Raw genomic sequence first — 11827 nt, forward strand, 5'->3', positions numbered from 1 at the left:
CTGGGGCTCGGCCGCTGGTAAGAGCACAGGGGCGTGCGTCCCCAGCAGAAACCTCCAGTCCCTTTCCTCCTCGCAGCTCAGTGTGTCCAGCCAGGTGTCATCAGGCTCCAGCCTCCAGCTCCACAACCTCCTGAGCAACATGGACAGCAAGGAGGGGGTGTACGCCAAGCTGGGGGCCCTCTACGCCGAGTCCTTGCGCCGCCTCGTTGCCAAATGCGAGGACTGCTTCATGCGGGAGCAGAAGAACGAGCTGCGCTTCAGCGAGAACAACTGGTCGCTCTTCAAGCTGGCGTGCAACAAGCCCTGCTGCGATTCGGGGGACGCAATATATTACTGTGCTACCTGCTCCAAGGACCCTTCCACCACCTACGCTGTGAAGGTAAGCCCACACCCAGGAGGTATCCAGGCTCATCTCCATCTGCCATGCCAGTTGGGAGGATGAGGCAAAGAGCTGCAGGGTCCAAGGCTGCGTGGGGGTCCGTAGCTGAGCTGGGGCTGAAGCTTTGAGCTTCTTTTTTCCCCCTTTCTGGTGTATGGATTTGAATGGAAAGACTTAGCGGTACACCTTTGAGAAGCAGCACCAGCACGCAATGGCCTGTCTTCTCTGCTTGTCTTTCTCACGGGTGAAGTCTGGCAAGCAAAGCCTCTGCCAAAATTGTCACTCTTCCCCTACCGCTTGCAAAGGTTAGTTTGGAGAAGTAGTTTTTGTTGTAACTAATGCCAGTCAGGTGCTTATTGCTGCAGACTAGCAGAGTCTGAAACCCAACCAGTTTCTCTCTAAAAAAAAAAATAATCTTTGTGCAAATACTATGCTGTCAAGTCAGAGGCATTCGCCTCTGATGACACAAGCTGATGAAAGGCTGTTCAAAAGACAGCATCTTTGCCTCTGCCTGCCTTTTAAGGGGAAGGATTGACCCAGAAACCATGTAAGTGCTTATATGATCTTGAAACTACAGGCGTTAAGACATTGCAGATCTCGATTAAACAATGCAAGGCTGACCCAGACATGCTGTGTAAGGTCAGGGCTGACATATTCTCCCGTAACTCCACGAAATCCATGTTTGAAGTGGAAACTTGAGGTGCAATAGTTCAGCTCTTTGAAACCTGGATAAGTAAGCTTATCCAACCCGTTCCATGGACATCCTGTGGATTTGGGCTCTTGACCCATGTTACTACTTGAATCCAGAGCCTTTAATTTCTATTCTGACTTAACCCTAGGGGCATCTCTTTGCTGCTTACTCTTCAGGTTGTTTTCAAAACCTAAAGTAATTCCCAAAAAAGCACCGTCAGAGATGCATTAAGCAAGGGAAAAAAAAAAAAAATCTCTGCTGAATAGCTTCTGCCATTATGAACCCCAAGGGAATGTTTTAGTTAAGTGATAGCTTTAAAGCCATTTCGTATTCTAAAGCAAGTATGGTCAACCCAACAGGGGGGCTGTAAATAACCAGAATGGAGTTAGGTGAGATCTTGCACCAACACCCCTAGCCCCGCACTCCGAGCTGCAGCCTCTCTTGTGCGTTATACCTAAATCCATCGCAACTTTCCTCCCGAAACCTAAGAACTGCGTGGTGAACTGATGTGCTCCTTTTCGATCTGCGATTCCCCGTGGCACGCACGCACCTTTGCTTTTGCCTGCCGCGTTAGGTGGGGGTCAGAGGCTCAGCTCTATGGCTGCCGTGCATGAGTTCTTGCCAAGGCAGAAACAGCACATTTCAATCTCTTAGCGGGACTGCACTTGTGTCCCTCCATGTGATGTGGGGCTTATTCTGTGCCCTTGGTATGCTGCAGAGCACCTTAAAGCCAAAACCACTCCAACAGGGCCGTACTCTGCGCCAGCGTAAAGTGACGTGGTGTACGTGCTCGCACACGTACGTGTGCACACCTCCTGCAGCGCTCCTCTGAGCCACCTTCTTTTGGCAGCCGACGTCGGGCATCACTGTGAACCTTTACAGCTGGCTGATTCCTAGCTGCCCCTCCTGGCTTCTGGTACAGATGTTCTGACATGAAAGAGATCACAGACCCAGAGTTAAAATTAGACTTGGAGAGCTCAAAACGGGCAGAGGATCTGACCTGAGCCAAGGAGCCTGCTGAGGAGCAGGAGCCAGCGTCTGGGCTGCGCACAGGCAGACACAGCTACGTGTAAAACAGAAGGAGCCGTGGTTACGTGAAATGGCTTTAGAGGGATTAAGCCAAGATACGCTCCACGCCTTGGCTTCTTTCTCCGCTTAAAGATGCGTGACTAAGCCAGCCCCAGGCTCCTGCTTGGAGCTTGCTGCATGGAGGATGCCCCCGATGCAGCCAAAGTCACAAAGAACGGCCGGCTGGGGAAGGTCTCCCTGTCTTCGTCTGGTTGCTGTCATTCGCAGGGGGTTCCTCTCTTTTTCCTAAACCTTGCACGTCCTACCTACGTGGGGAGGAACAAGCAGGCTCGTTCGGCAGAGGGCTGGAAGGCCTCCTCCGCCTTTGGGGACCTTCTGCATCTTGCTGCATTAATCTGTAGTTTGCCTAGCTCTCCAAAACTTGTCTTTCTGCAAAATAAGCATGCAGCCGCAGCAGGGGATTTTTTGTTTCGAAAAGAGAGGACAATAGGGATTTGAAATGCCCTGTCTCCACAGTATCGTCTCATCTGAGTGAATTACCTGCAAATGCCTAGATTCAGACCCTTGCTAGAGGAATACAAAAGCAGCCCACTTCTCCAGCTCCTCTCTATTCTTGCATTTATTTTAACTCGGAGGCAAAATTGATTTCTTGTCCGATTTTGCACGCATGCTGTGACTGGCAGTGGCACGCTCCAGGGTTTGAAACCTTTTATGCTGAGTTTCAGCCTGTTGCTGATTCCTGTGGGTGAGATACAAATACATCGCTAAATAAAAGAAAAAAAAGAAGTGTATAATAGAAACGCCAGAAGGCCCCATAAGCTAATGGATACTCCTATAATAAACCTGGGTTTGAGTTTGTTTAGTCTTTAATGCAGCCATAAAGCTAAAATACAGAACAAAACGAAGATTAAAGTCATGTGGCTTTAAGAGGATCCAGATTATAAAATGCTTTTTGCCCCTCGAGTTTGCTGCACTCTCACTTTTTTCTAAGCCTGTTGTTAGCTCCCACTTTCTCTCTGCTGTTCTCCCCCCGTGCTGATGAGTACAGCTTGCTGCTGCTTTCCCTTAGCCATTGATCGGGGGGGTGAGAGTACACAAGGAAGCGGAGGGGTTGAGGAGGATGGGAAAGCGGCTCCAGGGCTTAGGACCAGAGAAGGGTTAGGTGGGAAGAAACTGCTGGAGGTCTCTTCCCACTTTCTCTTAGGTGGGAAGAAAGTGCTGGAGAACTTGCACCCCTCTCTCCAAACAGGGCCACCCTCGCAGCCACGTCACGTCGCGTGGGGCCTCATCCAGGCAAGCGTTAACCATCTCCAGAGACGGAGGCGGCACGTCTTTGCTTTTCCCTCGGCAGAATGCCTCCTGGGTTGCCGGGGGGAGTCTCGATGGCATCCGTGATGTAAAAGCTATGTCGGTTCTGTCAGCAATGAAACAAAATCTCCAGCAGTCACTCATGGGAGGACTACCTCCCTCCTTTCCTGCAAATCCTGGGCATTGCCTGGCAAAGGAAGAACACCCAGGAATGCGACCCAGACATCTGGTTGCTAAGGTTGGGGTGTTGCAGGACAAGAAAGATCCGCAAGCTAGGAGATGGTTTAAGGTACTAAAGGGAGCAATGTACGCCCTGCTTCTACTGATGTCTTCCCTAGCATCTGCAACTCGCAGCTTAGGAACCCACCTCTGAACTTCTGGTCTCTGCCCTGTCTCCATCACTGACTGATGAGACTTTTCTTTTGGTCTCTCCTCACAGATTTGTAAAACCCAGGAGTCCAAGGTGGCTGCTTCATACTGCAGCCCTGCAGTGCCGGTCCACTTCAACATCCAGCAGGACTGCGGGCATTTTGTGGCCTCTGTCCCCTCCAGCATGCTGCTGGCCTCAGACGTGGGGAGAAGCATGCCTGGGGATGGCCTCCATCCCTCCCGCACTGCCAGCGAGCACGACTGTGTGGTGGTCATTACCCGGGAGGTGCCGAGCCAGACCACCGCCGACTTTGTGAGAGACTCGGTGATGTTGCACCAAGCCAAGCCCGAGCTGTACGAACGTCGCGTTTGCTTCCTGCTCCTCCAGCTCTGCAACGGCCTGGAACATCTCAAAGAGCACGGCATCATCCATCGTGACCTGTGCCTGGAGAACCTCCTGCTTGTCCCCTGCAAGCCCCCCTTGAGCTGTGTGAAAGCCAAAGATGACAAACACTTACCCCGCCTCATCATCAGCAATTTTTTGAAAGCCAAACAGAAGCCAGGAACTGGAGACTCCAAACTGAAGAAGAGTCAGGCCCGGCTGGCCCCGGAGATTGTGTCGGCTTCTCAGTACAAGAAATTTGACGAGTTTCAGACTGGTATTCTCATCTACGAGCTGCTGCACCAGCCCAACCCTTTCGAGGAGAAGGTGCACCTCAGGGAGCAGGAGTACAGCCCTGAGGACCTCCCTGCCCTGCCCAGCCTGTCCATCTACTCCCGGGGGCTCCAGCAGCTGGCCCACCTGCTACTGGAAGCGGATCCCATCAAGCGCGTGCGGATCACCGAGGCCAAGCAGATGCTGCAGTGTCTGCTCTGGGGACCCCGAAAAGACCTCACGGAGCAGCCCCTCAGCCACGAGGAAGCCCTCCGCCGGGTCCTTCAGAACTGGGTGGACATGAAGCGCGCCCTGCTCATGATGAAGTTCGCAGAGAGGGCTGTGGACGCGGAGCGGAGCGTCGAACTGGAGGACTGGCTGTGCTGCCAGTACTTGGCGTCTGCTGAGCCGGCCTCCCTCTCGCACACGTTAAAACTGCTGCAGCTGCTCTGACCTCGGCTGTGCCTCGGAGGCAGCTGAGGGCTCCCGGGTGCCTTGCAGCTGAAGGTGCGCAGCCCCTTTGTACACGAGAGGTTTGAATCTCAGCTGCGAACGCGCGTTCAGCTCCCGCCCCGCGCTCCGATCAGAGGGCACAAGACATGTTTCGTACCCTCGGCACTGTTAATTTGCAAGCAGGCAAAACCGGGAACCTACCCCTATTTGGGGGGATTTTTTTATTATATTATTTTTTTTTTTTTGGTATGGTAAGTCTGTGGACTAATAAACCCCTGCCTGCGTGCGTGCATGTTTCTAATGAACTCAATGTACTTGAGTTGATTTCTGCGCCTGCGGGGCAGTCCTCTGATCCCCGTCCCCCCTAAAGCCTTTTTGCTCGGGAACACCACCACTCTCCAGGGATGAACGGTTGGCTGCTTCTCCTGGGGAGCAAGAGCAATTCACGTAATGCTCCTTTGCAAGGGAGAACCGCGTCTTTCGTGTTTTTTTGGCATCCATTTTGCTTCTCACTTTAAAAACAAAGATTACTGCTTGTTTCTGTGTATCAGCTGTATTTTCCACTGTGGGCAATTCAATATCAGCTGCCTGTTACCTTCGTTAGATACTAATACAGCATGGCTTTCCTGTCTAGTGGTGCAGCTCCGCGGGCTGTTGGTTGTGAAAAGGTGAGAGAGAGCCCAGGATGGGTCTGTTCATGAGGATGATGCTGCATGCTGGGAATTACCCCTTGTAAAGTTAATGAAATGGAAAATCCCCAATTCACCTCCAAGGCCTCGGGGGAGCGGGGAGGGGGGGAATTCAGGGCTAGGTTGCTTTGCTTTCTCCATCCCTCCAGCTCCCTCCCTTCACTTGGTAATTCACCTGTCCCTTCTGTCTGGCAGTTATTTAACCCCTTCATTGAGAGATGAGCTGGCATGTGAAAGGCCAGGGCCAGTGGCCTGTGGTCTGGGAGGTGTTTGAATTAGAAATGCGTGCACTGCGAACATGCCTCTCCAACAGATGTGATGCAAGAGGGACGAGCTGGCCTGGCTCCCTCCAGCCCCTTTCCCTCCACCCAGGCATACGGCAACCACTCAGCTTGGTAGAGAGGCTGTGCTGCTGCTCAGAAAAACTGATTTTCCAAAAGGCTGTGGGCTGCTTTTGCTCTTCCACCCCGAGACGAGCTGCCCTGCTCCTGGCACCAGTTCTGCAGCCCTTGGAGAAGGGGTAAGTTTGGGACACGTGGGGAGAGCCCAGCGCCAGCTTAGCTGAGACAGGGTGTCGCTGGCTGAGCTACCTCCCTCCCAGCTCAAAACGCGGAGAAATTCATGAGCGCTTTCCTCCAGCCTTGATTCACCTCCAGATCCAGCCTGTTCTCTTGGGGAAATTTTAATTCCCCAGGTTTTTTGACACTTCGTACACTTTCTGTGAATTTTTCCAGGCTTCTCACCTGGATCTTTTTCTTTTTTTTTTTTTTTGTAATCTGTTTGGCTATGGTTGCTGCTGATGGGAGGGGATGGTTCCTTGGCTGGGCACCCATTTGCAATGAATTTCCCCTGATCCCCTTAGGGAGGAGGCCGTGCACGTCCCTGCCTGCTGAAAGAATGTGGGATGACTCCAACTGCGGCCGTCGGGGGATTTTTTTTATACACTGGCTTTCTTGTGTCTGACTCTTGGGTCCACTTCCCTCCAACATAGGTGGCAGGAGCCTTCTGGCTTGGGAACCACTGTCCCGTGGACCATCCTGGACACATCGCCCTGGAAAGTCTGGTCCTGGCTTGCAGCATGTGGTCTCACATGGGCCAGCAGAGTCATGAAACAGCTGGAGAACCTGCCTGAAGGAGCCCAGCATGTTTTTCGGAGATAAGATGAAGAGATGACTCAGTTTCTAAGTATGAATATAGGGAATAAGTTGGAGGCAGCTCCGCAGGACAGCACTGAAGGAGACAGGGGCTGGCCATGGCAAAGCCAAGCTGTGCTGGCAACGGAGAGATTACATGTGGGGCAAGTGGCTTGCAAGGCTTGGGTTGAGTACTCAGGGGGACTCAAGAAGTAGCCAAACATCCAACCAACCTACATAAAACAAGACTGGATCCATTTTATATGCTGAGTTTCAGTTTAGTGACAAACTGGCGTGGAACGTTAACCTGATCGAAACGCCTTCCCTTGAGCTTGGTCACTTGAGACTTGTTCTGGTGTTGGTCCTGGTACCCTGCAGCAGCATGCCCAGCAGACCAGAGGCCAACAATAGTCTGGTAGCATTTTCAGCTATATTATTTTGAGATTTAGTGGGTGGCTTCTTGCTGTTATATAAACAGAAACTCTTAGCTCCATGCTTTCCTGATACCTTCCCCTATGGTAGCTCATGCTTCTTCTCCAGCTTAAACAGTCTTGGGCTTTTGGGTCCTACACCGATGCGTGAACTGGAGAAGTGCATTAGGGTTTCTGCTGTATATCTTTGTGGGGAAAGTAACACCTAAGCCTTGGTTGAATGCCACAGACGAGTCCAAGGACTTTGCTGGCTTACTCTCCCTTGCCCGTGCTGTCCTCAGCACACCAGGGACAGTAGCCCTCCTTTTCCTAGCAGGCGTTCTTGCCCCCCTCCCCAGGATCCTCTGCAAGAATGGTGGAGGGGATGGATCACCCCTCTTCCCTATGTGGCAGGGGACACAGCTGACCCTGTGCCCTGTGACCAGCCGCACAAGTTAGCCCAGGAGAGGCTCAGTTCTGCTTCGGCTTCTTGGCAAGCAGCAGCAGCGTGAGGCCATAGGAGAGGGGAAGGATGCTGTTGCACGAAGTCCAGAGCAGGCAGAGCACGGAGAAGCTCTCAGTTTCCACAGCCACCAAGATGTAGGCAACAATGAGCTGTGTGAAGACCCAGGTTGTGCCACGGTAGAGGAGCTTCACACCCTGGGAGGCGGCCCAGGTGCTGAGGAAGGGATGGATACGGTAGTCAGCCTCCACCATGACAGCCCAGCATAGGAAACCAAAGACCTGCCCGGGCCGCAGGCTGGTGGCTAGGAGCGGCCGGGCCGGGCAGCGCTGGAAGATGAGTCTCCTCAGCCAGCGGGACGTGCTCTTGTTCCAGGTTCGGGCGAAGACGGCCATGCGGTGCGTTGTTTCCAGCGTCCACAGGTCACGGACAGAAAGGTCTCCTTGACCCGCCTCCGGCACGAAGCCCGCCACCTCAAGGAGGGCCTCATCCAGCACCCAGTGCAAGTAGTAGGCCAGCCAGCGGACTGCTGTCCCGCGTCCAGTAGACTGGTTGCCAGTGGACCAGTAGTCCAGGGCCAGAGACGTAGCCTTCTGGGCGAGCAGCATGATGGCAGAGAGGGCAATGGCTGGCCTGGAAGGAGAGGGCACGCGAGAGCTGCTGAGAGTCCCTCGAAGGGAGCGTTAGAGGCACGGGCACAAGGCACACACAGGGGATGTGCTGTCCCGCATCCCCAGAGCGCTGCCATGCCCACAGAGTCGCCCACGCACGGCGATGCGGCCGGAGCCAGAGAGGAGACTGACGGCTGTGGAGCAGCGAGCCAGTGCGGCCCGGGGGGCCCTCCACCCTCACAAAATGCCCAGGAGGGTCCCCAGCCCGCTGAGGGGAGGAGCAGGAAAGAGGCAGAGCCGGGGGGTTACCTGGCATCCCGTGGGTCCAGCTCCTGGCTGCTCAGACCCAGGTGGCACACCGTCTGCCAGGACATCTGGAGGGCGAAGACCCAGACGTGGGCACGAGCTGGGCTGACAGAGAGAAGGGTGAGCACGGAGCCAGCGGCTGGGATGAGGAGCAACACAGCGTACCTGCCCATGGCTGTGCCGGCAAGGAGACATCCTCCAGTCAGGAGGAATATGTACCTAGAAGAGACCAGATGCTCTTTGGCTGCCTCCTGGGGAAAATGGGGCTTGAAACTCCTGCCAGGGTGTTGTTAGCGGGGCTTAGTCAGGGTCCTGCATCCTCCACAGTCCCCCTGCAGTCTGCCTCTTGGCCTCCCAGGGGGCTGAGGGCCATCGTGGCTGCAAGCAGGAACGTGAGGGGGGACTGGGGCAGATATTGTTGGCCGTGCCTGGGCCCCATCCTAGTCACACCAGAGACAGTCCCCATTCCCTGCCCTGCTCCCCTTGCCTATGTATACCCCTAAACCCATCTCTCACAACACCGGAGCGTCTGGCCTGACTCTTTTGTCCTTAACGACCTCGCTCTGGCCCACTGCAGAGAGGGAGGACTGGCGACAGCTCACATCCAAGCCATACAAACATCCCTACCCAAGTCAACAGGGACTTACTACGACACGTCCTGCGGCACCTTTGGCCAGGAGAGCCCCCAGAAAGCATCCACGGGCATGACTTGCCCCTGGCGCGGCAGCAGGGGTGACGACCACATACCGTGCAGTCAGAGAGAGGTGTCCCAAAGCACAGAGGTGGTGGAAGAGAGCCGCGAAGGGGAAAGCCGCCAGTCGGTACGGGGCTGCAGGAAGAAGGACAAGCAGGTCTGCCCAGCACATCGAGCGCCTTACTTCTTCAGGTGCCGCTGATGCCTGGAGAAAGGACTGGACCGAGGGCTGCTCTGGCTCCTCTATATGTGGCAGGACCTCAGAAAAACAGAGCAGAGCCAAGGTAACAGAGGTGTCTGCAGGAAGAGGAGCATGCTTTTTGCATTCGTCAGTGCTGACTCCTTCAAGCACCTCTGTCCCAAGGTTTGTGTGTAGGTGGAAAAAGCTGGGGTTGGTTATTTGCTCTGCCAGACGCCTGGGCCATTACCACATACTTCGAAGACAGCGAAAGCGAGCTGCTGAGATAAGGTCCTCTTTGAGCTGCCACGTGTGCCGTGCTGGGATGCACCTCAGAGCAAAATCCCCAGAGGCTTGCTCCTTTCTCTTTGCTTCCTCTCAGCCCAGCCCTTCACGGAAAACTGCGGCTGTTTTCCGGCTCTGGCCTCACTTGTTATGGGGTAGTGGTGGGGACGTCCCAGTATTTAAACATCTGGTCACAGAAAGGAGGGGATGGGTTCTGCCAGGTCTCAGTGATGAGGGAGGGTGAGCCCCTCAGCCCCACCGCTCAGACCAAGCTACGGGGCCTTCTCTTTTACCAGAGATAAAGGAATAGCTCTATTCTCTCCAAACAATTTCTCTTCAAGCAGATAAAAAAATTTAAAAAAAAAAAAAAAATGGACTCACAGAGATACTTGTGATGGTAGGAATTAGTCATTGCAGTTAAACTGTTTAAACTGCACATTCATTCAAAAATGTGCCATATGAGAAAGCAAAAGGTCCTCTTTTGGGCCAGACTTGAAAGGTGATTTGAAGAGACATCTCTAGGGTGAAGCAAAGCCAGTTGCTCTTGCTCTCACAATGCCACCAGCAGTATTTCATGCTAAACAGACGAAAAAAAGCCCAAGAAAATCAATCTACAGGACTTGGCTCATCTTTGTGAGTAACAGCTAAGAAAAATCAGACAAACATAAATGGAAAGCTCATAGATTAAGTTTTTTTAAAAAGACTCAGTTGATATCTGCTTTATTTTAGGCATATGATCAGTGTGAATATGAAGAGGAATACCCTGGAATTTCCTTCTGGAAGAAAAAAAATAACGTATTGGAGAGGTAGAAGAAGTAAGGTTTTCCCCTTCCTTTGGTGAATGCTTCGAAAGATTTAATTAGTCTGTTTGTCAATAAAAAGAACAAAAGTGGTGCCTGAAGTTACAGAAAGAACTGTGCTCATTAAAAACAGAAATTTTGATTTTAAAACATATCAGGTCTGACTTTTATGAATGCTTCTACTCTTCACTGAGCTTTTCAAGCTCTCTGGATGTTGGAAAGCTTACCACGTTGTTTGGATGAGTTCTTTGGTTATGAGAAGGCAGGGGACCAGAACCCCATGGGAAAAAACATTAGAACAAATGCTGCCCAGAAACCGGCTGTATTTTGCTGTATTTGTGCAGGGTATATTTTAAGAGCAAGCGACAGCGCTGGAGGGTAGCTTTTTCTGTGTCAGTTTTGGCATGCATGGCATGCAGCAACAGCCTGGTTTCACTGGACTCATTCTGCCAAAGCCATGGAGCCCAGTATTGACTTTGCTGAGTAAATATTTTTGAAGGCCTTCGCAGTGCCCGCTTAAGCAATTCTCTGCTATAGTTCTGCAAAAATAAGAAGAAGCAGAAACAGATTTCCACAGTAGCACTGGAAATGTTAACGCACCGCTCATGCCTCTCATTTTATACCATCAGGTGCCAGGCGATGGAAGTGTGACTTTAGAGCAAGCCCATGAGCCATAGAGAAGCACGTGAGAGCGCACGATGGCCTTCCTTTGCAGGTACTCAACAAACAACAGCCCCGTCCTGGCTAAGGAATTAATTGTTCGGTGACACAGCGGGTGAGACGGGCAGGCTGACCACTGTCAGAGCAAACTCTGGGCATGAAATTGGAGCAGATATGACTCGGATACCAGCTTTGGGCTAGTACCCAGGAAGGTCATGGTTGCTTTCTTGGTGGAATAGAGTGCTGTTTTGGGAATGGTTTTGGTTGCCTCTTGTAACGCAGCCTACAGTGACCTGCTGCAGGACACACTGCAAAGTGAAAGATGTACATTGAAGGCAAAAAACTTTAAAGAAAAAGTCAGACTGACACGGTTTGTCTTTTCTCCAGAGAAAAGCACGTAAAATGGGAAGGGAGGCCATTCAATAGGGTTCAGGAGGCCTGAACTGAGCTCCTGTCTCAGACTTTCTCTGTGACCTTAGGAAAGCCGCTTAACTCCCCTCCATGAAACAGAGGTGATCGTTTCTGTCTCCCTGTGGTGTTCTAAGGCAGAATCAACCATAAACCTTGGACCTTTGGCTGTGATAGGCAGGACGTGAAAGTACCTAAATGAGAGAGGAATTAAGAAATAAATGCAATGGTTCGTTAAAACACAATAATGCAAACATCCTTCCTTTACTGTCGGGCACCAGTCCCACGCTGGCTTTTTGCTCCTTG

At 52.3% G+C, this 11827-nt stretch overlaps 2 protein-coding genes across 2 annotated transcripts in view; one reads left to right on the top strand and one right to left on the bottom strand.

Annotated features, from left to right (window-relative positions):
• Positions 1-5183, top strand: part of LOC104168517 (tyrosine-protein kinase SgK223) — a 21144-nt gene extending 15961 nt beyond the window's left edge. Inside the window, exons 4-5 of the mRNA XM_009709130.1 lie at positions 6-379; positions 3847-5183. Coding sequence (XP_009707432.1) covers positions 6-379; positions 3847-4884 — 1412 coding nt within the window. The 3' untranslated portion in view covers positions 4885-5183. The remainder of the gene's footprint in view (positions 1-5; positions 380-3846) is intronic.
• Positions 5184-7587: 2404 nt separating this feature from the next.
• On the bottom strand, positions 7588-9362 carry MBOAT4 (membrane bound O-acyltransferase domain containing 4). The gene is made up of 3 exons (XM_009709131.1): positions 9244-9362; positions 8500-8715; positions 7588-8212 (listed from the first exon to the last, which is right to left on the bottom strand). The coding sequence occupies exons 1-3, from the start codon at positions 9360-9362 to the stop codon at positions 7588-7590; spliced, it is 960 nt and encodes a 319-aa protein (XP_009707433.1).
• Between the last annotated feature and the right edge of the window lie 2465 nt (positions 9363-11827).

Source organism: Cariama cristata, unplaced genomic scaffold (assembly GCF_000690535.1).
Source record: "Cariama cristata isolate BGI_N322 unplaced genomic scaffold, ASM69053v1 scaffold28591, whole genome shotgun sequence".
Lineage (NCBI taxonomy): Eukaryota > Metazoa > Chordata > Aves > Cariamiformes > Cariamidae > Cariama > Cariama cristata.

Bases quoted from the DNA above. Each gene is read 5' to 3' on its own strand.
- MBOAT4 (XM_009709131.1), bottom strand. From the start codon at position 9,362: ATGTGCTGGGCAGACCTGCTTGTCCTTCTTCCTGCAGCCCCGTACCGA. The intron at 8,716-9,243 runs GTATGTGGTCGT...GGTCTCTTCTAG, and splicing joins CACCTCTCTCTGACTGCACG to GTACATATTCCTCCTGACTG. The intron at 8,213-8,499 runs GTAACCCCCCGG...CTCTCCTTCCAG, and splicing joins CTGGACCCACGGGATGCCAG to GCCAGCCATTGCCCTCTCTG.